This window comes from Varanus komodoensis, unplaced genomic scaffold (assembly GCF_004798865.1).
Source record: "Varanus komodoensis strain SLA01 unplaced genomic scaffold, ASM479886v1 scaffold26, whole genome shotgun sequence".
Lineage (NCBI taxonomy): Eukaryota > Metazoa > Chordata > Lepidosauria > Squamata > Varanidae > Varanus > Varanus komodoensis.
In genome coordinates, this window is record NW_025335684.1 from 10,135,095 (window position 1) to 10,162,435 (window position 27,341).

The 27,341-nt window shown below is 50.4% G+C and overlaps 1 protein-coding gene across 2 annotated transcripts in view; it reads left to right on the forward strand.

The window, feature by feature from the left end:
* LOC123025211 (ATP-binding cassette sub-family C member 6-like) overlaps nt 1-26,490 on the forward strand; it is a 36,573-nt gene extending 10,083 nt beyond the window's left edge. Inside the window, exons 11-31 of one of the 2 annotated variants that reach the window (XM_044433750.1) lie at nt 1,130-1,222; nt 2,438-2,641; nt 2,723-2,869; nt 5,493-5,580; nt 6,354-6,423; nt 7,214-7,340; nt 8,071-8,247; nt 9,047-9,214; nt 9,793-9,973; nt 11,662-11,722; nt 12,586-12,682; nt 13,497-13,704; nt 14,984-15,294; nt 16,121-16,320; nt 17,480-17,606; nt 17,734-17,835; nt 18,591-18,737; nt 20,656-20,814; nt 22,748-22,914; nt 24,764-24,958; nt 25,982-26,490. In XM_044433750.1, the coding sequence (XP_044289685.1) occupies nt 1,130-1,222; nt 2,438-2,641; nt 2,723-2,869; nt 5,493-5,580; nt 6,354-6,423; nt 7,214-7,340; nt 8,071-8,247; nt 9,047-9,214; nt 9,793-9,973; nt 11,662-11,722; nt 12,586-12,682; nt 13,497-13,704; nt 14,984-15,294; nt 16,121-16,320; nt 17,480-17,606; nt 17,734-17,835; nt 18,591-18,737; nt 20,656-20,814; nt 22,748-22,914; nt 24,764-24,958; nt 25,982-26,090 (3,138 nt within the window). In that variant the 3' untranslated portion in view covers nt 26,091-26,490. Of the gene's footprint in view, nt 1-1,129; nt 1,223-2,437; nt 2,870-5,492; nt 5,581-6,353; nt 6,424-7,213; nt 7,341-8,070; nt 8,248-9,046; nt 9,215-9,792; nt 9,974-11,661; nt 11,723-12,585; nt 12,683-13,496; nt 13,705-14,983; nt 15,295-16,120; nt 16,321-17,479; nt 17,607-17,733; nt 17,836-18,590; nt 18,738-20,655; nt 20,815-22,747; nt 22,915-24,763; nt 24,959-25,981 lie in introns of both variants that reach the window. The other variant, XM_044433749.1, reaches the window with a different exon arrangement.
* The last annotated feature ends 851 nt before the right edge of the window (nt 26,491-27,341 follow it).

Sequence of the window (27,341 nt, forward strand, 5' to 3'; positions counted from 1 at the left end):
CTAGAAGTGTAATATGTTCATTATTTACATTTATTTGCTGCACCTATAGCCAGAAAGGCTCTCTGGGCAGCTTACAGTAAGTGATAAAACACCAATTAAAAGATAACATTCAGTTAGTAAGACAATAAAAGATGGAAATAGGAACTATCAAAGAAAATCATAAACAGTCAGATCAAGATTTAATTAATAATAAAAGCAATATTAAGTTTTTAAATTTTAATTTTAATTTTAATTAAATTTGTATGCCATCCAATTACTTGCATCTCTGGGTGGCTTACAGCATAAATAAATTGACAACCCACTCTGGCCTCAAGTTCATAAAAATACAGCAGTAAAATTCAATATTAAAATATACGTATTAAAATATTGATTAAATAAAAAGGTCTTAACCTGGCGCCAAAAAGCATATAATGATGGCGCCAGGCGGACCTCTCTGGGGAGCACATTTATAGTTTTCTGTAAATATAGTCTGGCAGCTAAAATTCTCAAAAGTCAATAGACCTATTAAAGCCCAGCTAGTCACCAAAACAACTGCAGAACAGAAAAGTTTGCAATTGGCAATGAAAAGGGGAACGTGAAGACGCCTGGCAGGTCTCTCTAGGAAGCAAATCCCAAAGACAGGGTGCCACTGCAGAGAAAGCCCTTCTCAACTGCCAACTAGGAGACTCCGGGAGGAGACACAGCCAGGCAAGAGGGCATTGTGGGAGCCTGGGTTGTTTCATGTGCTCAGTCTGAGCTCAGCGTTAGTGCTCAGACCCCAGAGCTGGGAATCGGAGCTCCACTCCTCAATTGCAGGTGGCTCTCCGAGGCTGGAAAAGCGAACTTGGAGAAGAGGGGGCAGAGGGGTATTTCAGGAGGCGGGGGAGGCCTGAGAGGCCAGGGTGCAATTTAACCTTCCCTCCCTCTCAGAAATGATGTTGCTGGAAGGGTGAAAAAGCCCATTTAGCAAAATAGCGAAGCGGGAGAACAGGGTCCTTTAAATGCAGCTGTATTAACTTTGACCATTACTGTTTCGACTTTGATCTCACTTTCTGACGGTCGGGTCCATGGTGAACAGGTGCACGCCTGAAAATGTTCTTACCACGTCACTTTCACTCATGTATTGCTTTCCATTTTTATGTCTGAGCAGCTGCTGGGACCGTCCGCTTTATCTGCTGTTCTAGTGTTTGTATTTCTCTTGCCGCTGAACTTTGCAATCGCCAAGAAGAGAGGCCAGTTCCAGGTATGAATCGCAACCAAGGGGATACTTTTGATATATATGCCCGGCCTTTTTCCCTGCAAGGAGTCCAAGGAGACAGATCTCATCCTCACCTCTTTCTCTCCATTTTATTGTACCAACTGCCCCGTGGGAGTGGGCTAGCCTGAGAGCCTGCAACTGGTCCAAAGTGACCCTGTAAGCTTCATGGCAAAGAGACTGAGATCTCTAGAATCTCAGTCCAACACTCTAACCACTAGGCCACACTATGGATGTAGTACGTGTGGCCATCTAGAGGTGCTCCATGAGATGCATCCCTGATTCAGCTTCTGAGGGTCTGCATGAGCCTTCTTCTAACTCCTCTGGATGCTTGGGACTATCCTCAGCCAGCAGGGACAACCAGATACGTTGGAAGTTGTTGTTGAGTCCCATGGTTTTACAGATGAGACCAGAGACCAGTTGGAATTTTCGAGAGAAGAGGTTTATTACCTGCAGGGACCAGACACTCATTGGAGTGCGGTCTCGAGCAGAAGGAGGGCAGCAGTTTTTATACCCTTTTCCAACTATGCTTGAATAACAGCGAACAATAGGGGAGAGCCACCAAGCCCCATTTGCACATTTATCGTGCTAAAGCAAGCAAGCGAGGGTACAAGGGCGTAACGTCTGCGGTATGCCGGAGCGTAGCCTGCTTTGTTGTCAGCCTTGCGTAGCGTGCACATCCCTGTTCTCACGCGAACAGGACACCCTGACCATGCTTTCTACCCGTGACGAGCCATGCCCTGGCTGCGTGTTCGATTATGAGGGGGGTTACAACAGCTGTAAACCAAAACACTGGGGAGGCACCGGGGTTGGGGGTGGGGGGAATGGTTTGCCCCTGCTGCTGGACTGCACTCCTTCCCCAGCGCTTTCGCAATTGCAGAGCATGAGGATCGAATCTGGGCCCTTCCACATGCGAAGCATGGGATTCTATCAAAGTACAAAGCACGGGATGCAGAACGGGGCTACCACTCATGGCGGGGCCTTTTCAGTGGTGGCACTCCAGCCGTGATGTTCTCGCCGCTGCCTAGCATGTTGTCATGTGCGCACCAATGACGGCCTTCTCAGGAGGTCCCTCAGCCCACGGCCACCGTGCCCACCCCGGGCACTGGCCCAGCCAATGGCTGCTTCCGAGTTGCTTTGTTCGGGCAAGAGATTTTTCCTGCTCGTAACAGCAGTGATGTGAATTGGGGCCCTGCCTTTCAGGAAGCTCAAATGAAGCATAAAGATAGCCGTGCAAAACTCACCAGCACCATTCTTGGCAACATCAAGATGCTCAAACTCTACGGATGGGAGGAGAACTTTATGGGCAAAGTGCTGGCTGCCCGAAGCCAAGAACTCCGAGCCCTCCGGACGTCCCAGTTTCTCTTCTCTGCCTCCCTTGCGTCTTTCCAGTCGTCAACATTTCTGGTGAGTGCTTTCCTCCGGCCTCCCCAAGAGCCCCCCGTAGTGCCTGCCCTCTCCATCGTTTCCCCGCTTTCTTCTCGCCAGATCTCCTTCATCGTGTTCGCAGTCTACACGTTGGCAGATGCGCGGAATGTCTTGACTGCGCAGAAGGCCTTCGTCTCCCTGGCTCTGGTCCACATTCTCAACACGGCTCATTCCTTCCTCCCCTTTTCCATCAACGCGGTCGTGCAGGTGAGGGGCAGCTTGGCTTTGGCTCGGCTGCATGGCACCACGGCGACGGGGCATGCCGGTTGCGCCCAACAGCTGCTGCCCAGGGACCTGCTGCCTCTTGCGCCTGCCGTACGTCGTGCTGAGTCTTCATAGCCCAGCCCATCTTTACGCAGGAGGGTCAGCTCCCAGGCATGCAGGAGGCTCAAGCAGGATGCCTTTCCAAACTGGTGCCATGAGCTGGCTTTTCCCTCCCCAGCAAGATAGACTCTCTGGCACTTTTGTAAGTGTCTTTATCCTACAAAGAAATCTCTAAGCATACACAAGACTCTGCGCATACACAAAGTGAGATGTTGACCCCTCTCTGCCCCCCTTTGCCCAAAGCTTTGCTTATGAACCCTCCTGGGCCTGGCTTGGGAAGGAGGGGCGCTGAGCCCCTCTGTGGCCTCTTCCCAGCATGGCCTGCCCGGTTTGCTGCACTGCACTGCTCTGGGGCTGCAGCGGCTGCTCCCCTCGTCTCGTGCCTCCCGTCATTTGCCTGGGGAGCACAAAGACAGGAGGAGGTGGAGCGAGGCGGTTCTGGGCATCAGCAGTGGGCGAAGCCGAGCAACGACGCAAGCCCGCTTGTATTTTATTTAGTGGACTTAAGATATTTTGAGGTTCAAGTCTCTGGCAAAAGTCCATGTTCCTCTTCCTGGCAGCTTGCTGGGTGGAGAGAGGGGAGAGCGAGAGAGAGGGGGCGGCAGACTGAGTGAGAAAGAGAGAAAGAGAAAGGGGGTCATAAAGAGAGAAGGGGATATCAGAATGAGAAACAGGGTTATCAGAAAGAGAATTGAGAGAGAGAGAAGGGGGTATCAGGGAGTGAGAAAGAGGGTAAGTGTCAGAGGGAGAAAAAGAGAGAGGGAAGGGGTTTCAGAAAAAGAGCAAAGGAGTTTTCCACTCATTGCTTGCTTTAGTCTGACCCATTCACTGTGGCACACCACCCTGGCTGATTAACCCCGGGGGAACCTGGTTCTGCCTTCATTAATATGCTTTGCTATGCTATGCTATGCGATGCTAGTCGTAAAGTCGCGTCCGACCCCATGGACAACACTCCTCCAGGCCTTCCTGTCCTCCACCATCCCCAGAGTCCACCTAAGCTCATGCCGACTGCTTCTGTGACTCCATCCAGCCACCTCATCCTCTGCCGTCCCCTTCTTTTTTTGCTGTCAATTGTTCCCCGCATTAGGCTCTTCTCCAGGGAGTCCTTCCTTCTCATTAGGTGGCCAAAGTATTTGAGTTTCATCTTCAGGATCTGGCCTTCTAAAGAGCAGTCAGGGTTGATCTCCTCTAGGACTGACTGGATATATGAATGTTTATATTTAAAAATAAAATCACAACTTGGCGGCCAGTGACAAGCGGGGTCCCGCAGGGCTCTGTCCTGGGGCCGATCCTGTTTAATCTTTTCATTAACGACATGGAAGAAGGGGTGAACAGTCTGCTGATCAAATTCGCAGACGACACTAAAACTGGAGCAGTGGCCACAACTGAGGAGCAGGTACTCCAGATCCAAAAGGATCTGGACAGACTATGGAAGTGGGCAGGAGACAACAGGATGGCGTCCAGTGTGGATAAGTGCAAGGTCTTGCACTTGGGGCATAGGATGGGTGTCACAAGTACAGGTTAGGGGACAAATGGCTGGAGAGCAGCCCTTGTGAAAGGGACCTCGGGGTGCTGGTTGAATGCAGGCTAAACATGAGTCAGCAGTGTGATGCGGTGGTCAAGAGGGCGAACGCCAGCCTTGGTTGCATAGCCAGAAGTGTGGCTTCTAGATCGAGAGAGGTATTACTACCACTCTACACAACTCTGGTGTGCCCGCAATTGGAGTATTGTGTTCAGTTTTGGGCCCCTCATTACAGAAAGGATATAGCCAGGTTGGAGTCAGTGCAGCGTAGGGCCACAAGGTTGGTGGCCGGTTTGCAGGGGATGCCGTATGAGGCGAGACTGAGGGAACTGGGTCTCTTCAGCCTGGAGAAGAGGAGACTCAGGATATGTTGGCGACATACAGGTATGTGAGGGGATGTCACATGGAGATGGGTAGAGACCTGTTCTCCCCTGCAGAGGAAGGCAGGACGCGCTCCAACGGAGCAAAGCTCAGGGAACCCAGGTTCCATTTGGATGCCAGGAAGCACCTCCTGTCAGTCAGGACCCCAAGGGTGTGGAATGGGCTTCCACGGGAGGTGGTTGAGGCCCCATCGGTGCGGGTGTTCAAGGATAGGCTGGACGTGCACATGGTGGGCATGTCATGAGCAGAGCCGGCTGGTGCCGGAGGTCAGACTAGATGGCCCGGGAGACCCCTTCTGACTCGCTCTGTTTTCTATGTTTCTATGTTTCTATAATCAGCCCCAACACTTCATTACAAAAAGGGGCAGCAGGGACAGACCAGTCACAGTCAGATAGGAATGCAAAATGAAAATAGAAGCAATGAACGTTCAGCCCAGCATGGCATTCCCAGCAGATGCGCGCAGACCATTTAGTTCTCGATGCAGCAGCTGCCGGATGCTGGAGGGGCCCCATCCAAAGGTGCAGGAAGCAGACTGGGTTGCTGCGGATTTCTTCTGCCCCGTCCCTCAGTGGAGCTCAGTTGCCTGCCTTCGCGTTTTTCCAGGCAAAAGTTTCTATAAAGCGTTTGGCTGCCTTTCTCTGTCTCGAAGAGTTGGACCTAACCGAACCGGACATGGGTTCGTTGGGCAGCAGTAAGTATCAACTTGGGAGCAGTTTCCTCTTGTGTCTGGGATGCTTCTATTTTCCTCCTCAAAACCACCGAGTGAGCCTCAGCGTTTAAGCGGTATAAAACGAAATAAATGAATAAAGCTACTACATTTGCATCGAGGTCCTCAAAGGGCCATGATCCTCTATGTGGAGCTCGGACACAACTGGAGTCCACCTGGAGAAAAACGTTCCAAGTTACCCCTCTTATGGAATACACTCCCCAGAGAGGTCCGCCTGGCACCGTCGTTATTTGTTTTTCGGCGCCAGGCCAAGTCCTTTTTATTTAAACGTTATTTTAATTGTTGAATTTATTTATTGATTTTATATTTATGCCGGGATGTCTCCAGATTTTTATGTATTTGTATACCTATTTATTTGTATTGGAAGCTGCCCTGAGGCTTTTGCGAATGGGGCGGCATATAAGTGTTCCAAATAAATAATAATTAATACACCTGGCCTGTTTTACAGAGGGGTTGAGACAAGACAGCTGCTGTAAGCCTCTTGGAGAAAGGTGGGACTGGAGTATCTTAAGTAAATAAAAGAAAATCCAGCTGTTTGGCTTTTTACCAAAATGGTGTGGAAGGGCCATAATTCTTTTTAGTTTAACTCCAACCCCCTCCATTCTTTCTAAGGCAGTCTAAGGTGTTATTTTTAGAACAAGCTTGCTGGTTGTTGGTTTGGATGGTGTGGGAAGCCAACAATTATGCCAAACTGCATCCAACAATCCTCACTTCTTTATATGCCTTTTGTCTCTTAGCACAGGATTGCATTCTTGTTAGAAATGGAACTTTCAGCTGGTCCAAAGAGAGCCCCCCGTGCCTGAAAAGGTAACTGCTTGAGGATAGTTTGGGTCTTCTGTCATTTGTTTTAAGACATAATCATTCTCCCAATTGTCTAGGTTGGGAATGATGCTGATAAAGGTTGCCTGGAGTTTTCTTGTACTTCTAATATGCAGTGAAACAGCAGCAAGCAACCGAACTTACTTCTTCCTTCTCCCTTCCAATCCCCTTTCCTTTAGTGCTGTGTCTTCTACATGGTAAGATGGAAGGGAGGGTCTGTCTTACTGCTGAGTTTTTGTAGGCCAGCCTGAATACCTAGTTTGGCAACAGAGTGGGGTAAAATATCTAAGAAAATCAATTTCCAAATAAATAATAGGTGTCAAAAGCAAAAGGGCCAGAGCTCTTGAGCGAGGGTCATAGGCAGGCCAGAGGCCAGCACCACTGAGAATCCAACTGTTCACATCTTTGAAATCTCTGCATTATTTTTGCGCTGGGGACAGTGGAATTCTGTACATTTTCAGAGGTACAGGTTTTTTCATGCATGGGCTTCAGACAAATGGAAGCTATTGATCACAACTGCAAGCTCGGGGATCCACGGACTCCGGTCACTGATTGCATCCTCATTTGGGATCAGTCTGGTCACTGCAGACTTGGGTCCATCCTAGTCAAAACCCAACCAGTGGAAATTCTGATTGGTCCCATGTTGGAGATTGGTTATGGGGTGCCTAGGAGCCCCCCAGCCCCCCATTCCCCTGTGATTGCAATGACCCAATCCACAGTCTGTCTGCAGGCCACATGCTCCAGAAGGCCACTGATGTATTCGTTGCCATCTTCGCAGGATAAACCTCGCCATCCCCCGGGGCTGCCTGTGTGCCGTGGTCGGCCAGGTGGGTGCCGGGAAATCCTCTCTCTTCTCGGCATTACTTGGTGAGCTGCAAAGATCCGAAGGGTCTGTTGTGATGAAGGTAAACCCTTATTTATTTATTTAAAACATTTTTATGCCGTCCTTCCCAATCGCGTCTCAGGACGTCTTACATGATGAAAAGCAAAGCCATGAAACAATCGATAGAACGGAACGATACAATAAAATTAACAAAGCTTGAACAAATAAATCCATTCAGAACCAAATATAACAAAAGCAACTGTAAAACGGTAAAAATACTAATTTTAAAAAATAAAAATTAAATGGTTTTAACCGGGCGCCTTAGTGTTTGACAAGCTTTTTGCTTAGATTCAGTTCACTTGAAATTAATTTGTGTGTTTATTGTAACCTGCTCTCTGGCTGGTTTTTAATAAAATGCAATAAGATAAAAGGTACATTAATAGAACAAGTAATAAATTAGTTCCTATCGTTGTCTTCACCTGAACCCCCATTGAACCAGTGCCAGATGAGGGGTGGCCTTGGGCATCATCCAAGGGTGCCGTGCTGCATACCGCCCATCGAAGAAAATGGCTGTTGGGCCATGGGCGGGACTGCAATTCCAGTCTCTCCTTGGGGAAGATGGTAGCTGTAGTCCAAACCTTCCTGAAGGCTCCAGGTTGGAAAGGACAAATTTAGCTTATTCGTTTTCATTCGTCTTAATGTGTCCTTTAATGAAAAAGCAAGGGAAGCGTCCTGTCAGAATCCATATCCCTTCAGCACACGAGCATCGCTTGCGTTCAGTCGGCAGATCCTCCCTGCTTTCCGTTTTCCAGGGCACGGTAGCCTTTGTTCCCCAGGAATCCTGGACACAGAACGCCTCCGTGGAAGAGAACATCACGTTTGGAGACAAGCTGGATCTCAGGTGGTACGACCGGGTCGTTACCGCCTGTGCGTTGCAGCCAGACCTGGACGGCTTTCCTGATGGAAGTCAGACCAAAATAGGAGAGAAGGTGCTTGGGTCATTTCTGTCTGGCCGAGATATTTTGTGGGTAGGGGAATTTTGGGTGGGCCACAGGTTTTGGGGACACCCACTCTAAATGGTCCCAAATACAATTCTTTTTTCTTATTATTCCGTGAGCTGCTCTGGGTTACCTTTTTTTATATAAAGGGATGCGATCTGCTCCGATAAATAGGCGAATGATAAGATAAGAAATCATTGTAAGGCATGTAAATTGTAGCTACAAGCAACAACAGCAGATGACTGAGCGAGGGGAACCGATGCTCTGAGCTGAGCTCCATCCAGGAGCTCCCAAATTTGTGGCTAGAAAGTGTCTGAGCAGAAGGAATGTTCCAGCCCATCCCTCGGCTCTGCATCCTTCACCTTGAGGAAAGCAGGGGCCCCAGTTCAGGTTCGGCTGTCTCTGGGTGGGGTGGGGAAGGTCTCTTGCTGGAAGCTTCTGCCAGCGATGGTGGATCATTGCCCAGATGTGTTACAGAAGAATCCACAGGCCCTCTGACCAGAATGGGCAGCATCCTCGGCACCCAGCACATCCGGACGGTGCCGAGCTGGGGCAGGCCATGGCTGGCAGCTTCCGTGGGGATGGACTGTCCTGGTGCCCAGGAATGTCTGAGTGACTTGAGGGCTCCTGGACCCTCTGATTCTTTGCAATGGGCAGGCAACCACTGCAAAGCCTACTTACAAGAGTGTTTGACGGAAAGGTGTTTCTGCTCCTGTGTGAGACTGTGATTGTGTGTGAGAGCGAATGAGAGCGTGGAAGATGAAGAACCTCCCAATTTACGCCAAAACAGGGCATAAATATTTCTGGAGGAGAGAAGCAGCGGCTCAGCCTGGCTCGGGCTGTCTACAGGAACGCGTCCATTTACCTTCTCGATGACCCACTTTCTGCTGTGGATGCCCTGGTCGGCCAGCACATTTTTGAGCAGGTTCTAGGACCCAAAGGCTTACTGAAGGACAAGGTACTTAAATGCTCAACCTGCAGCCCTCTGCTGTCCCTCATCCATTCCAGGCTGGCTGGGGCTGATGGGTCCTGGAGTGGGTGCCTTGTCTTTGGTGACTTGGAAGGAGTCTGCTGTGCTAAAAAATTAGCTCTAAGCAGCACGGTTAACGGCAACAGTTAAAAGCAGTTGCCCTCCATGTTTGGGACTAGAGCAGGTTGGAGGAGGCCGGGCTTAGATTTCAGAAAGAGGAGCATGTGGTGTGGCCATTACATTGTCCTGCTCTTCCAAATCTGAATGCAGGCTTGGTGCTAAAGAGTCTCAGCAGCCTTGGTGTTTCGTTTTACATTTCTACCCCATTTTCCCCTTGGAGGAACCCGAGTTGGCTTTCCTGGTGTCCCCCTCTCACTTTCTCCTCAACACAGCCCTGTGCGGGAGCTCAGACCAAGGCTCAGTGACTACTCAAGTCACCCAAATGGAGACGGAAACACGGATCCCAGCCCGACACTCTAACCACTGCTTCACACTGCTATAGCAGGTGTTCTGATGGGCATCCTGCAGCTGCTGCGTTAACCACAGGCTGTTTCCTTCCTTTCCAGACTCGTGTTCTGGTGACCAGTGCAGTTCACATTTTGCCCAGAGTGGACCATATTATTGTAATGAGGGATGGGGAGATCTCCGAGGCTGGCTCGTGGCAGGAGCTCGTGCAGCGCCAGGGGGCCCTTGCAGATTTCCTGATGTCTCACGGCGGAGGAGCAAAAGAAGGTCAGGGTTTGCCAGGTGCAGCTAGGCCTTTCTGTGTCCAGCTCTCTTGAGACGCAGCCCGTGCCCAGTGAAATAGGCGCTGCACGGACCAGCCCTCTGCCGCGGTCCACATTGGAGCCATTTCCCAGGCTACTTCTGGGCTGCAGAAAAGTCCCGATGTGCAAACTCCCGAGTAGCCCTAATCAGCCACCATTTCCCCCCAGAATGGAGCGTGCCCATCGGGGCTTCGCCTCGATCTAGCTGGGCAAGCTTGGTGAGGCTGCTTATCCAAGCCCATATTTCACCCTGAGTTTCGGAAGACCTGTCCATGGTGCTCAGCCAAACCCAGGCTGGTGTCAGGACTTTGGACAACTCCTTAGAAGTTCCGGGTGCAGCTGGGAGATGCATGCAGGCTGCAGTCCCCGGCCTCCCCTGCATCCCAGGGATTGTCGCCAGGGCGGGAAAAATTTCTGGCTTAGCAGCTCTCATTGCAGCAACGCTAAATAATAGTTCTAGTGGGTGCTTATTGCTAAAAGGGAAGGAGCAGTCTGCTTTGGAGCAGATGTTCCGCTCAGGAAGCTTTGATCCTTCCCAGAGCCAGCTCGCAGGTTCTTCTCGCACAAATCCATTCCTGGCTCTCTCCATACCCCAGCACCGTTCCTGAAACAAACACACATCACCTGAAAACAAGCAAGTTTCCTCTCTTGCACACCCACCCTCACACACAAACTCTTCATTTTTCCCTACACTACCTTAACACCCTGTCCAGGTTTGCAGATTTTAGTATGTTAAGCAGTATAGAACTATCAGAAGTAGAGTAGGGAAGGTGAGAAAAAATAGTCCGCTATCTAAATACTCGGATTTTGTCAATTGAATGTAATTAATTAATCTAAGGGTACAATGCTGTACACAACTAGGCAGAACACTCATAGAATTCAGTTTAGAAACAGAGCGAGTCAGAAGGGGTCTCCCGGGCCATCTAGTCTGACCCCTGGCTCCAGCCGGCTCCGCTCATGCAATCCCCAGCATGTGGCTGCCCAATCTTTCCTTGAACACCCTCACTGATGGGGCCTCCACCACCTCCCTTTGAAGCCCACTCCATATCCCAGGGGTCCTAACCATCAGGAAGTCCTTCCTGACGTCCAGCCTGAAGCCTGGCTCCTTGGGCTTTGTCCCACTGGAACACGTCCTGCCCTCCTCTGCAGGGAAGAACAGGTCACGACCCTCCTCCACACTTTAGTGGAGGGATGGGAATAGCATCGGTGAGCAACCTTTTCCCTTGGATCTATGGAAAATCCACCTTCGGGAAACGTCCTCTGGGGCTGCAGTCGGTGGTGAGCGGGTTCAGAGGTGCTGGAGGGTGGCGTCTGCAGCATTACTTTAATTCCTCCTTTGTGTGTGTGAGCATGTGTGAATGAGAGGGGGAAATGTAAAGACGAAAACTTGCCAGGGCAGCATGAGGTGCCCTGCGGCATCCAGGGAGCTGCTGAATGCTGAGAATTGCATGAAATTAGACCCACAGATCTTTTTAAATCGCAGAATCAGACTTCAGGTGATGGGACCTATGGGAAAGTCAATACCGGGAAGTTTAGTCAGCTCTGTGATTTGGGAGAGGAGATGCAAACATCTGGAGCTTGTGCATCTTCTCTGAAGCAGAGTTGCATATTACCTTTCCGATAATGACACTTGTCATGTATCAGATTTGGAACTTTTCAACTCCACAGGTGCAGGAACTGTTGGGGTTGTCCCTGCAGGATGTATGACCCACGAGGGAAAACTTGGAGAGTAAGTAGTAGGAACTGCGTTTGATCTCCAAAGTAAGGTTGTGCCTGCATGCTCCTTAAACTCAACAAGAGGCATTCCCACTTATGATATTTTAATTTAGAAGGAATAGAAGAAAATTCATTTCTGCTGGTTCTAAGGAGGGCTTCCTCTATAGCATGCATGAAACAGGGCCTGAGCTGCGTTCTTTCTGTGGAGGGCAAGAGGAGATGCAGAGAGTGTAACCAGCCCTAATCCATACTGAGAGCACACATTGCATGGAACAGAGCACTTGCTTTTTTCCTCTGCCCTCCTCATCTGTTTTCCTTTCCTGTCATACCCTTTTAGATGCTGGAGGCTGATGGTTCCAATGTCAGTGGGGCAGTGTATCTATTGCATGTTATACTCTGAATTTTTAAGATGCTCTTCACGTTTCTGGAACTAGTTTGGGGTTAAGCACCATGGATAGCTCCTTAAATAGTTCAGGCTAAAGCCCAGCATGGATTGGCTTTAGTTTGAAGTATTCAGCCTCGCTGACATTGAAGCTACCATCTAGGGATTGAGTTACCCAGCACAGGTGCATGGAGAAAAGTTTCTTTTTTTCCAGCACCAGGTTAAGACAGCTCTTTATGCTGAGACATCTACAGAAATACTAGGTTATCTAGGGGCTTTGGGATATTAACCATCCAAGTATTTTTCTTTTAGAGGGCTATTCTTCACTGTATGTTTCTAGCTGTTTTGATTTTATGCTGCTTTTTTAAAGATTTTCTGGCATTTTTATTGTATTGTTTTTATGTACTGTTGTGAACGGCCCAGACTCCTTTAGCTACTGGCGAGTATTAGAGATGGAGTCGTAGTCGTAATAACAAATCTTCTTTCCGTAACAGGTCATCTAAATCCCCAGCAGGGCATGCTGGCTACAGGCCCGTGGATACAGAACTGGGAGAATGTATTACAAGTGGAGAGAAACGACTCACTGGCAGGGTAACGTCAAAGCCCTGAACAAATAAGGCAACGGCCGGAAGCAGTGCCAAGATGGTGTCACATGCAAGCCATCACAAGCCCATTGCATTCCCCAACTTGGCACCCTTCAGATGTATCCATTACAACTCCGCTCAGCCTCACCCCAGGGTGCCTATTTCCTTGATGACTGGGGACGGTGGGAGTGCATATTTATATTTATTTGTTAGATTTATACCCCCCTTTTTTCTTACAAAGCACTCAGAGCAACTTACCTCGTTCTCCCGCTGCTCTCAATCTTAACCACACAACAACCCTGTGAGGTAGGTTGGGCCGAGGGTGTGTGACTGCTCCTAAGCCACAACCCAGGTTGCCTGAGTCCCAGTCCTGTGCTCTTAACCACTGCACCACACTGGCTCTCAAAAAAAACCCTGTTTTTCCTTGGTAAAGCATTAAGCAAAGCACATGCACCCCAAAACCTATTTGGGGAAGGCCTGGTATGCCGTCTTGGCTGGAGCTGATCCGTGCCGTTCTGCAGCTGTGGAGACACTCTGCCCATAGAGAGAAATGGCTGAATAAGTTTGTTCTGGGTTGTGAGAACAAGGTAAATGCATGTCACGGGATGCTCACCAGGGTAGCCGGCAGCAGCTGTCCTTAACCCCCATTCAGAACAACTCCACTTGTTGATTTTCAAAGGCCACCAGTGTTTGGGTTCGGAAGGGGCTGGGGTGGACGTCGGATAAAGCAGCATCGGACAGGTGACCCCCTTCCGCTCGCAGCTCCTCTCGGCTTCCGCAGACATCTGCGTACTGATGGGAAGTCTGTTTCCTTCGTCTAGGCTAAGATGTCGGTCTATTGGAGCTACCTGGGAGTGGCTGGGCCCCTCATCTGGGCCTATACTCTGCTTTTGCTCACCTGCCAGCAGATGGCCTCGTTCTGCCGGGGCTACTGGCTTAGCCTGTGGGCCAACGACCCCCTGCACAACGGAGTGCAGCCCCACACGGCGCTCCGTGTTGGCATCTTCTTTTTCCTGGGATGCGCTCAAGGTTTGCCCCACCTGCCAGTCCACCTCGGCCTCGCCCTGCTTCTCTCTCTCTCCTCCTCTTCGTCTGGGGGACTGTTCCTGCCTTCTCTACGTAGAGGGTTTCTTGGAGCTTAAGATCAAGACCCCGTGCGTCGCTCAGGAGCTAATCAGCAGCCTGTGCCCTTGCTTGCTTGCTTGCTTGCTTGCTTGCTTGATTGATTGATTGATTGATTGATTGATTGATGTAAAACTTTTCTAGACTGTCCCACTACCGAAGTCTCAGGACGGTTTAACAATACAGAATGTAAAATAAAACACAGTGTCCTGAAAATTCAACTAACAATAAAACCCCAGTTAAAACAAGCAGATCTTAAAACATTGAGAAAATAAAAAGGGGTTAGCCTGGTGCTGAAAAGAATAAAGCGACGGCACCAGGCAAATCTCTCTGGGGAGCGCATTCCACAATTGGGGTGCCACCACAGAGAAGGCCCTTCTCCGGGCAGTCGCCCTCCTAATCTCCTTCATGGGGGGCTCCTGGAGGAGGGCCTCTGCCCCAGACCATAAGGGGTGGGCAGGCACATATGGAAGGAGATGCTTCTTCAGGTAACCAGGTCCTGAGCCATTTAGGGCTTTCTAGGTCATCACCAGCACCTTAATTTGGGCCCAGGCTTCAACTGGTGGCCCGTGGAGGTGGAAAGGGACCTGCGTTATATGTTCATACCTGCTGGTCCCTGTGAACAACCTGGCGACTCTATTCTGGCCCAACACTGCTGCGATCTGCGCATGCCCAGGCACCCCTCTCCACAGCCTGACATTCTGCACCTGCTGCCACTTCTAGGCCAAGAGCGAGGGGACCCCAACCAGAAGAGCATTAGAATCATCGGCACATACAAGGGCCACGGAGGTTGGGTTGAGAGATGTGGAGACCCAGGAAAAAACAGAGGGAAAAGTGGGAATCTTTTTTCTGAAAAAGCTTAAAAGTTATTTTTCAGAAAAACTTTTGGAAAATGGCTTGTTTGCTTTCCCTGGTTTTGTTTGGTTTTGTTCTTTCCAGGTTTTGACATCTTGAGTTAGGCTCGCTCTGCCCAGGAAAAGCTTGTGGGTGGTCTTACCCTTCCCTTTAAATTATAATATTTCAAAATGTGCACCTGTACAGATAAATTAGCACATCTATTTTCTTTGCTATTCGATGACATCTTTCAGTGCACTTTTAGTGAGTCGTACAGGGGTTTCTGCAAGGAGAATGAAAGGAATGGGATCCTCCGGGTCAAAGGGAATCTCTCTCTCTCCTGGTGTTGCAGCTATTGGAAAGTTCGGGTCAGTCGCCGCCGTGTTCTTGGCCGGGACGCTGGCCTCGCGCAAGCTCTTCCTGCAGCTGCTCCGGGATGTCATCCGATCTCCAATGGCCTTCTTTGAGCAGACGCCCAGCGGCAACCTGCTGAACCGCTTCTCCAAAGAAATGGACGCCATTGATTCCATCATCCCCGACAAGCTGAAGTCCCTGCTGGGCTTTTTGTTTCAACTGCTGGAGATCTACATCGCCATCATGGTGGCCACCCCTATCGCTGTGGTAGCCATTGTCCCTCTGACCGTCTTGTACGCCACGTTCCAGGTAGGGAGGACAAATCTCAGTTTCCCTGCCTTTCCAACATGGAGTTCATTTTGTCCCATTTCTGAAACAGTTCGCAATCATTTAAAGTCTGCATGAAAAGGCAGACTTGTTTTTTGAACCCTTTCGATGTGATCCATGCCTTCTTGGATACAGCTTTGCAGAGTGTGTCTTTCTGTGAGATTTGCGCCATCTCAGTATGTTGTTTTCAAAAAAGTATGCATTTTTATTGTTCCATGTATATCCCACATTTTTTCTCTGCTAGGAACCCAAGACAGTTTACCTAATCCTCTTCCTCCTCCACTGCACTTATCGTCACAACAGCCCTGCCAGGTAGCCTAGGCCGAGAGTCAAGTGTGAGCATTGGCTATAAAGCCATGGGTTGGGTAACTCAAAATGAAGTTTAAAATAGCAAAATTTACATTACTGAAGCATCCTGTCAATAGGAAAAACTTGTAGAATCTGAATGAAAATAGATGCACAAAGACACACATCCCCCAACCATGAAAAGTATGAGCAATGAAATAATAAAACTTCAAAGAAGGAATCATGTACATCCACCCATCCAATGCCACCGGAGCTACTCATCCATTGCAGCTTTTATTTTGAGCTCTGAGAGCCATCCGTGGCCTTTCATGCCAGTGAACCTGTTCCATCGATGTAGTTCAAAACCTGCTGCACTGGATGAGGCCACCACCAACGGCAGAGGTGCCGTCCTCCCTTGCGCGCAGACAACACTCATGAAATCCAAGCGGGGCAGAGTTGGTCTGTGGGCAGGAGGTTCAGCTCGCCAGTCTTGAGTGACATGTGTCTGCCCTCTTGTTCTCAGAGCTTCTTCGTCACCACCTCCTGCCAACTACGGCGCCTTGAAACCGCAAGCCGGTCCCCCATCTTTTCCAACCTTTCGGAGACCTTTCACGGGAGCAGCATCATCCGTGCATACAAGGCCCAGCAACGCTTCGTTCTCCAGAATGACTACAGGGTGGATGAAAACCAGAGGGCCTCTTTCCCTGCCCTGGTGGCTGACAGGTGTAATATTGAGGCCTGCTTTTGAGGGACTGGCACCCCTTCGTACCAATTTTGGAAGGGGTTGGTCAAGATCAGGCCAAGACGGCCTTTCTCTTGGCTCAGTGCGCTGATTTCTGGGCCCACAAAAATGGCTGGCTTGTCAGACCTCCTGGCACAAGGCACCCATGTGGGGCGACAACTGAGCCTGAGATGAAGTTCATGCAGTGAAAGAAAGCCTTCCTAGGGGAAAGCATCTTTTCAGGGTCCGAGCAAAACTAAGAACATAAATATAAAGGGCCCTGGTACCTCCATCACATCCAGCATGCAGGTTTCTGTTGTCACCTGTCGGTTGTATCTGGGAAGCCTGCACGAAGGGTATCAGTGGAACTTCACTGGCCTCCGTAAATCCTTCAGCGTTTTTCTTGGCAGAGATCGTGGGCTCTTCCCTGCACTCCAGCCCAAGCTGGCAGTTCTTCCGGAGTGCAGCTGAATAAATGCACAAGGGTGCAGGCAGACTAGCGGACACAAGTCAATAACCTCCCCATTGCGAGCTTTTTAGTACAAAGTGACCCTACAGCACCCCCCTGTACCAGTTTGGGCCAAAGTTGGTGCCTGGGCCCAGCATGGCCTCGGTGGTGGTGTGGATTTTGCGCTGCTGGTCACTAGTGTGGGTTGGAGAGTTCTTTACGCAGAGGCCAGGTGGGAGCAGATCAGCACCATGGAGAGCTCCAGGTGGGCCTGGAAGCCACACAGGGTGTCTCCGTGATGCTCCAACATGAAGCTGATCGAGACGGAACATTACGTAAGAGTGCGCCGGCTTTGAAGCTGCACTTGAATGCCAGCTAAGGCTTCGTCGCTTAATTGCTCGGACCTGTTTTGGCAGCCTCAGGCTGCAGGGATGTGGAAATAGCTATGGCAGCTGCCATCTTTGGACTCTGGAAGAGGAGGAAGCTCCACTTTGGACTCTTTGGTGCCAAAAAGAAGGAAGCTGTGCTGGATGCAGGGGAGCCGAACCCTGGGGTCTTTCTGGGGAGGGGGAGCTTCCCGATGCCTTTCCAGGAATAAGCATCCTTCAACTGGTCCTTCCAGAGCCTCTTTTTGTGGGGACAAGGGGTCAGTGCTCTCTGAGGATGCAGGCTTGGGCTCTTGGTAAATGATACCCACTCTCTCTTCATTCCAGGTGGCTTGCCACCAACATAGAGTTCCTGGGCAATAGCGTTGTCCTGGTTGCAGCTGTACTTGCTGTGATCAACAGACCATACCTCAGTCCAGGGCTGGTTGGATTTTCCATTTCGTGCGCTCTGCAGGTAACTGCAATATGTGCTTACCAGCTCTGGGTCTGCCTTTTCAGATTCCCTGTGGGGGGCTGCTGTAACGTGTGCTAGAACCAGCTACTTCTTTGACCAGAATGCTCTTATTTTCTCTCTTGGCCAGATAACGGGGGTTTTGAACTGGATGGTGCGAGCCTTAGCAGAAATGGATAACAATATTGTATCTGTAGAAAGAGTCAGAGATTACTCAAGCACGGTCAAAGAAGTAAGCATCAGTCCTCTCTCGGCGATCGTGTTGAGCGTTTTCATGAAAACAAGATGAGTGTGCGGCCTTAACGAACATATATCGCTACCAAGTGTGCGATTTGCTGTTATAAGGACCAATGTCAAGGTCACACCAACCTTCCCCACCTGGTGTCTTCCAGGTGCTTTGGACTCCAATTCCCATCACCCCCAACAAGCAAATATTGTGAATGAGCTAGCCAACTATTGGCGTTTTGAGTTTATGGCATTTCCACCCTTCACCACAAGAGGGCACTCAAAGACAAGAAAAACAATGCTCGCCTACTTCAGCACGTCAGGTCCCTCCATGCCTGCCTGGCTTTCCTGATCATCCTTGAGATGCGCAGCTTGCCGCATCATCTGGACTCCGCAGCCGATGTGGTGGGAAATGTTTTTAGAACCACCTCAGAACCGTAGAACAAGCCATGGTTTCTGGGGTGGCTTTGAAGCCACTCCCTTTGTGTACTTTCCTGACTTTGATAGGTCCCAGAAGCTGCGCCCTGTACAGGCAGATTTGGTCGCAGTTGGTGTGTGTGACCAACTCGCGTTGAGGTGGGCAAAGGAGTCCACCGTGGCTCCCTTTCCTGCCAGTCGTCCAACCCCAGTTAGCTACTTTCTCTCCTCTTGCTCTCGTGACTTCTCCCCCGAGTGCCTCATCATTTCAGTAATGTTTTGGCTCACCGATCTGGTTCTGGGATCGCCGCTTGGTGCATGAGTTGCTGTTGTATCTCTCTGCAGGCTCCTTGGACTCTGGACAATAATACCGTGTGTGAGAACTGGCCTCGCGAAGGGGCAGTCGAATTCAGAGGGTACAGCATGCGATACAGGCCGGACTTGGAGCTCGCTCTGAAGAAGATCAGCATACGGATCAGTGGGCGAGAAAAGGTAAGGTATGACCAGAATTGCAGGATTGCTCTGCTGAGCCAGACCTAAGGTTTCCCCAGGCCGGCATCCTGCTCCCAATAGTGGGCGTCCAGGTGCTTCTTGGGAAGCCCTGACCAAGACAAATGAATCCTCCCCATGGTGGTTCTGCAGCAAGTGGGATTCAGAGGCAGCATGACCAGGAATCATGTCTCCATGATTAGGGCAACCTCCTTTCAAACCCATCATTTGGAGAGCCTTTGCCATACAAGCTCGTGGCGGAACACCTACCATTTTGGTTCCTTCCGGTGCCTTGCGTGCTGTCCCAGGAATTGCACCCTTGAGGCTCCTGACCCTCCAGACTTGGGCTCCTCCTTATCTGGGGCAGAGTGAGCAAAGCGCTGGAGGTCATGGCCACTTCTCCTGACCCCTGCGCTCGGCATTCTGGCTTGTCTTCAGCGGAGGCTGGAGCACCCTCAAAATAGCTCATGTCCTCGTGGCCACAATCTTCTCCCGTCTACACCCTCCAAAACAGCCTCTTGACCCCTCTCTGAGGCTGATTTCCCAACCTCGGAGAGGCAGTCAGTGCAGCCCTTTCCATATCAGCGGAGGGAGAACGGTGTCGAAGCTCAGTCCCTGGCTCTGAGGTTGGAGCTCTGACTGCAACCTCAGAGCTGGGAATCTGAAGTATTCCATGGCGCCAGAGCTGCTGTCTAGGACACACTCCGACATAGCCAGTTATTCTGCAAACACCACTTAAGTAAAAACCTTATGCCTTCCGAAGAGTGTTTGTATCGTGTTATTTTTATTTTATTTATTAAAAGCTTTTGCGTGCCGTCCTGTTATACAAGATCTCAGGATGTTATAACAGGAAATGTGGAGCACTTTAAGCACTGCACTTTAAGATCCTTCCAAACTGAAGACTTCAAGAGTTTGAACCTGGGGGCACAGCAGATGCCATGCCTAGGAGGCCATGTGTCCACTTTTACAGAGGACAGTCCTCTGTTTGAAGGACTGCTGCAGGACTGCCCTGTTCAAGGTTAAAGACACACGAAAGCTGTTTGGTTAAGCCTCTGTCTGGTCACTCTCTTTGGAACCATGTACTGTATTTCTACTTAAACTATAATCATTTTAAATCAGCATCCATGCATATTCATTGGTCTATGCAGCATTTATGCAAATAGCTATCTTGGTTGTGATGCATTTATTCTTTTTGGCAATTTGCGAGCGGCTGGCCTGTTCTGGTCAGATGAAGGCCTTTGGCTGAGGGAGGAGAACCGAACTGGCGACAAGACCCTAGCCTAAACCAGGAGACTTTTAAATGGGGAAGGCCACACGATCAGCCTGGGCCGGCAGAGCCCGCTTGGAGGCTGAGGAGGTTTCACTCCCGGAGAGATACCGGATGATGCCGTTCTGTTGCCTCCCTCCCTCGGGGCAGGCCCATGCAGAACCAAAGGTCCCTGGTTCAAGCCCAAGTATCTTGCACAGGGTTCCAGGGTCGCTGCTCTCCAAACGGAGGGGAGGAAGGAAGTGGTGAACCAGGACAGCAAGGGCTGAGGTCGCAATGAGTTTACCAATGAAAATGAAGGGAGCTTTACAAGACATCATGCCATTTTGTTGCTGAGCTCAAAAAATGCTCTTCTTACTGGAAAGAGGCAAGGAGGGGCTTAGTGCTTAAGCAGCCCTGGAGTTCATGTTGCACCCCATTCTGATTTTTTTTTCAATGGGGACAGCCTCGGCCTATTGGAACGAAAGTGGCAGCTTCGTGGTACCCTGTAAGCTAACCAATGTGTCCAGAAGGCAATGGTGACGGAGGGAAACCTTCAGGTTCTCTCGTACACATTCAAGGAGCTCTCATCTTCTAAGCAGAGTTGACAAAAGCAAGGCCTGCGTCCCGACGCTTGGGCTGACCTGGCATTCTCAAGGCTCTTGGCTCTCTTAGGTCGGCATAGCAGGAAGGACCGGTGCCGGAAAATCTTCTCTCGCTGCAGGACTTCTCAGGCTAGTGGAAGCTGCTGAGGGGGAGATTTTGATCGACGGGACCAACATTGCCCAAATAGGCCTGCACGATCTGAGACGGAAGATTACTATTATTCCACAGGTAACATACTACATTTCTACTAGCAGTCATTCTACGGATGTGATCTGCAACAAAACGTTGGAGCATGAAGTGCTTCTCTTCGTTTTCCCAGTTAGGCAGGTGTGTTTTTCTTCTTCCAGTTCAGTTTTCTTTTCCACCCTGCTCCAAAGTTTTGGGTATTTCTGCAAATCCTTGGGTTTTTCTCAAGCCTGTGGATACCTCCCTATTTTAGATGGCTGGTACTGTTTCAGCTACATAAATAGTGCTTTGCAGAAGCTGTACATCCAAACTAGAGAGCATTATGTTAATTATGTTTAGAGATGAGCAAATTTGCTCCATTTCCTCTTGGGATTTTCCCAAAGTCCCCAGACCCCACATTTGTGTTAAAGTAAAGGGTATTTTTTCATAGACTGAAAATTCAGGTTAGCTCAAGGAAGCTGGCCAGTACAGGTGAAAGAGGGCTAGACTACAACTTTTTAAAAGTATCAGCACACCCATTTAGAGTGTTGAAAGAGCTTTGCATTCTGCAATTTGCACAACAACCTTGTAAGGTAAGTCAGAATTACTCCTCCCATGCAGAAGTTACAAATTTGGGTAAGAGTGGAATAGCTAAGATCATCTAGGGGTTTTTTGTTTATCAATTGCTGGAATTGGAGAAATGAATTAATATGTTAATATATTATCTAAGTATTAGCAATAATAATGCGGAGTTTGGAACAGGATACCTTTTCTGACTCATGCGGACTCTGCAAGCTTTCGTTTTGTGGTTTTTCGTTTTGTGGTAGCAGTGGGGATATCTGTGCTACTCGGCATTTGTGCTAATTCTTATTAACATAAGGCGAAGAACATTCTGGTTTTGTTTTTTTTTAAAGCCCTGTTCTGTCAACAAGCAGATACTGAAACAAGAGCCATCTGATGCCCCACGAAGCCCCTACTCTGGGCTCTCAACGTGGAATGCTTTTCCATACAAACCAGTCCCACGCACATGAAACCCAGAGGAAAGCTAGGCCAGAACAAGCAACGCATGGACCCTCCCGTTTTGCCTGCGTTCACCTATAAAGTACACCCTGCCCTGTTTCCAACATAATGTGAAATTCTAGGGTGCATAATGTGTGATTTTAGACAGATAATTGTGCCAACTTGCATAGCGACAAGTGTATTTCAGTGCCCAGTCCCCTAAAAGGATATCCTGGGATCCAAATTGGGTGGGGAGCTCAGGGCTAGGGGTAGGGGGTCTAACCCCCAGAGGTCGCAGTCCCGCTTTCTGGGTTCCTCACCCCTTATGCCTGCAACTTCCCCCAAATCTGTGGGTCCCTGTCCTATTACGGTTTAAAGGCAAACGATAATCCCTTCAAGGGATAGGATGCAGGTCTTTTGCCCTTCCCCCTTTGCCTCCAGTGCCCCCACCCCTGGAATGTGCAGTCCAAGGAGAGCTGCCTCCCTGAATTTGGCCGGGCGGGGGTGCTGAGAGAGGCTCCCAGCGCTGAGCAAAACAGATGCAATTCAATCCATACTTTGTCAGCACTCCAGCAACCGCCAAGACTGAGCCGCACATGACCAGTGCTAGCACAAAATAAAAATAAAAACACCACACATTTTACCCTTAAGCATAGTATAAAACCTGTTCCACTACATTCTGCTTTGAGCTGAAAACTACAAAAGTCGCAGGGTTTGGAGAAAGGTGACATCTGAACGATGGCGATGTTCTGAATTGCCCGTTAGTCAGGATGCCGGAGGTGCCGCTAGGTCTGCTCCCGGGAAATAGGATCCCTGCACGTCTCTAGCCAGACAACTTCTCCCTGGCAGCTGGTCTTCTAAACACGTTTAAAAGGGAACAGTCCAGTGCAGAGCTTTCAAATGGGCGATTCCCTCTGCCATCTGAAATGGCACCATGCCGACTGCCGTTAGCCCTGCAGAGAAAACAAACCGCAGAGTCCCTTTCCTGTTTGCTCAGGACCCAGTTTTGTTTTCGGGGTCGCTAAGAATGAACCTCGACCCGTTGGACGAGCACTCGGACGACGACATCTGGACGGCTTTGGAACTGACACGGCTCAAGAGCTTCGTTCAGGACCTGCCCAATCAGCTGGCCTGTGAATGCAGTGAGGGAGGCGGGAATTTCAGGTACCTCCCCCAAAAAACCCAGGATACAAATGACCCCGGTGCTTTGGTCCTGAGCTGCTGCAGGCACCAGAATGCTCTTCATGGTCTGCGTCCCTCAGCTTGGGTTGACTTGCGTCACTTTTTCCCCCTCGAAGGCAGATTAGGATGGCATGCGGCCCTGAGCCTGCACTTGATTTGTGTGGCTGTTTTCCTCCCACTGAAATCGGTACTGCAATGAGGGCGGGGGCAAAGAAAAGAAGTGGGACGTTTGCAAGGAAGCGTGGCGCCGGGGGCATGCTCCGTTTTTCCAAACTGGATCGCACACCTGGAAGCCTCCGCACACAGCCTGGTGGGAAATTCACAGCAGTTGGGGGGGGGGGTGCAGACCCTGTAGCTTCTAAGGGAAGTGCATCGCACCCCCCACCAAAGTTGCTGTAAAGGGTGCCTTCTGAAGACCCCTGGGGACAGCTTAGTGGACTTCTCCTTAGCTGAACGCTTCCTGACAAAGCTCACCTGCCAAAGAGGGCAGCAGAAGAGTTCCTTGAGTGATGGACATCCCCCGACTCACTCGTTGCATCTTGGTGGATTCGGCCCGTGGGAGGGTCCCGGAAGCAGCTTCAGTTATGTCCAGGGGGCTCTTCATTCCACGCTCCCTTGAAACAAAAATTCAAAATAAAAATGGATACCTGTTCAGCGGCTAGGTAGTCCTTCCTTCCCCAGAGCCTGCAAGAGGAGAAGGCAAGGCAAAGGGACCGAGGGGAGAGGGCAGGGGCTAGGAAGGAGGAGAAGCTGCAATCTAAGGGGCTGCATGGGGGAAGAAAGACCTGAGATCAGGGGCTAGGAAGGGCGAGAAAGGAAAGTCTTGGGGTGGGGAGAGACAGAGCAGGGCAAGAGCCGGGGGGGGGGGGGGAGGCCTGGGGGGGGGGGGGGGGGGAGAGAGCAGGGGGGAAAGTTCAGTGGGGGTGGAAGGAGTTTCTCAGCCCCCCTCCATCCCAGCCCCTGCCTCTGCCCCACTACTTTTCTCTCCCAGCCCCTGCGCGCGCACCTCTTGAGTAGCCAGGTCCCCATGGCAGCCTCCGCGTGGCTGGCCAGAGGCACCTTGGAGCCATTCTGTGCTTGCACAGAAATTTCTCAAATCCCCAAATGTGTCCACAGGCTCACAAAGGCTGGGACATCCCGCTGTAAATGTTCTCATACGTGCAAGTGCCCAGCTTGCTTTTGTTGCCCAGTGCTGTTTTATTGCGGCCATTTGGGTGTTGGCTTCTGAATTCATTTGTGCCATGAAATTCCAAGACGGCGACGAATTATAAAATGAAAGACAAGGAAAGGGTGGGAGGTGGGGATTGGCCGTATCAGTGGGTAGCCGTGAAATGTCTGCATTTGCAAATGCAGCTTTCCAGCAGTCCAGGGATGCATTTGAAGGTGGTGTCTGTGCAGCATCCATCCCAGTACTGAAAGCATGGTAAGGCCCAAAACCTTACACAAGCGGAGTATGTCCCCGTCCAGCCTTGGAATATCAGTCTTAGAGCTGTCCAAAGGGTTCCAGGATTCCCTTTGCACGGGCTGTTCTTTCATCTCGAAGGAGGAGGGATGTACTCTTTTGGACTAACCATATCAGTGAATATCAGAGAGTGTTCCAGTACAAAATTGATTCTGAGAATAACTGTAACCCGAAGAGAAGCAGCTCCCAAACACCACCACAACATGTGTGACCATTGATTTGGGCTTGATGGAATATTGGGAATAGTCTTGGGCAATTCTATTAAATCTTTGCTATCCTAATGCATGAAATCAATAAAAAGCAGGAAGCCCTGCCTCAAATCTTGTCCGAGCAGGTGAGACATGGATGGGTCTGTTGTCCTCTCCGCAGCGTTGGCCAGCGGCAGCTCCTCTGCCTGGCTCGAGCTCTGCTCCGGAAAGCCAGGATCCTCGTCCTGGATGAGGCCACTGCAGCTGTGGATCTCGAAACAGACCTCCAGATCCAGTCCACCCTCCGGGCTCAGTTCGGCAACTGCACCGTTTTGACCTTAGCCCACCGTTTAAGCACCATTATGGACTGCGACAAGTAAGGATTCCGGGATATTTCCTCGGTGGTTGGTGTGTTGCGCTCCTTTTCCCCAAGCTGGCACCCTCTGGAACAGCAACATCCATCATCCCTGGCCAGCATGATGCAGGTGGAGCGTGCTGGGCTGGGGAAAACTATGCTTTAGATTGTGCTAAGTATTTACCTTTTGTGGCCAAAGGCCCCGAAAGCATCCTCTGCTGCGGTTAGGAAGGCAAATAAAAGCTGTGTAACAGAATCTCAGATCAAGCAAATCGATAGACAGCGAGAAGAGCAATCAAAGTCCAGAGCTGTTAATAAAGCAAGAGACATCCACCTTGGGCTTTGATACATGGAAAGTCATGGCATAATGGAAAGAAATCTTTAAAATAGCAATGGGGAGCACAAAGAATGCCAAACGGGCCACAGCCAAGGAGCAAAAGGGCTGTTGCATCAGCTCAGCTGAGAGGCCAGCTCTACCGAGGTCCTTCATCCATCAAGGGTTGCCTGGCAACAGCCAATCCATGACTCTGCAACAGGGGAGAGAAGTGAAGCAGGGCCTCTCCATCATCCAAACTGAAAACAGCAGTTTTTGGCTTTAATGACTCCCGGGGACATGTCAGAAATCCAATCTGAAGGTGGAAATCCATTGGATTTGCTTGACTCAGCCCCCTGGGTCCCAGCTGGCTTCCTCTCAATCCGAAGTCTGCCCTGAACCAAACGTGGGATGTCCAACAGGAAGTCTAAGTTAGTCCGTGAAGCCGGCTTGTGCACATGCCTCCCGCTTGCCCACCTTGCAAGCAGAGCTCGGCTTCTGCATGTGGGATTTGCTGACTTTGAATTCTTAGCACAGAGAATCCGCAGGTTGCAGGCCGCAACTGGTGTTCAGGCTGACCAGTCTGCTGCCGCTTAGGGAAATCATCTCACAGTAAATCTGCCAGTTCACCTCCTTCATTGCACAGCAGCACCTTCAGCTACTGTCCAGGCCCTGGATGTGGCCAGCAACCCGTCCTCACGTCCCTGTTCTTCTTGTCTTAACACCTGCAGGATCTTGGTGATGGAAGATGGCCGGGTGGCAGAGTTTGGTGTCCCGGAAGCATTGCTGGCCCAGAAGGGGCTCTTCTACAGGATGGCGGAGGAGTCTGGGTTGGTGTGAGGACGGAGCTCAAGGGGCAGGCTGAGGTGCTCCTCGAACGAGAAAGACAACATCTACCTCTCCCTGGGGCAGGAAGCCTCATTCAGGCACTTTGCACATCACATAACAGCTTAAAGCAGGGGTGCTTTGGAAGGTTCCATGCACACTGTTGTTGTAATAATCACAACAACCCTGTAAGGCAGGGCAGTTTGATCTCCAGTAGTAGATGGGAGAGATGCTGAGGCCACAAATGCCTTCTCTAAGGTGTCCTAGTGGGTTTGTGACAGGGCCACTGTTTTAAGACAGGGATTTCCTGATCTGTTGTAAATCTCTTCGTGACCTTGCTGCCCCCTCATTCGCTTCTCTTGTGCCTGGCAATAATTCTCCAACAGAACAGCATTAAATTGTCTGTTTAACAACACGTGTGTGTCCGGTTCACTATCTGCAGGTTCTTACAACGAGTCGGTAAACCATGGGTCCTCAAACTACGGCCCGCAGGCCAGATATGGTCTGCCATGGTCCTTTACCTGGCCCACCTCAGAGCTTTTGGACTCACTCGGAGAAAACAATCCCTGAACGAGTCCGAAAGCTCTGAGCTGGCACAGGCGTTCTCTGAAACTCTTTCATTTTCAGAGACTAGCAGAGAGCCGGTGCACACGCCAAATTGTAACAGCTCCCTTCAACTGCACGTGCACCGGCTCTTCCTCCAGTGCATGCATGTGTTGGCTCTGAATACAGAAGAGAGGAGGGCGGTGGGAAAAGAGAGAGAGACTGAAGACCCTAAAAATAGATAGAAGGTAAGAAAAATATAACTTTTTAAATCTATTTTTAACTATGTGAGCCACGTCCCTGGGCTGCAGGCCAAGCCGTGGCCACCTCACTGAGCAGGGCCATGGCTCCCGCGCCTCAGCCTTCTCTGGGCAAGCCACTGCTGCCATCAAGCGGCTGCCATGCTTCTTCCCCCCAGGGCGGGGAGAGGCAGGAGGTGTCCCGCTCGGCCAGCCAAGGCCCTGCCCCTCACCTCCTCTCGCTTCGGAAAGCAGCCATTACCTCCCTCCTCGTGGCCCCCTCCCGGCCTCCCGCTCCCCCTCCCGAAGCCAGGCGAGCGCCTGTCAGGGGACCTTCCTCTGGCTCGGAAGCGGGGCGGTGGCGAGGAGCCGGGAAGGCCTTAGCCGAGGCGAGCGCGCCCTCATGGTTCCCCCTCATGTCATGCTCCCCCTTTCAGCGGGTGGCACTGCATCATCTTGGGATTCTGCCACAGCCCGAGTGAGC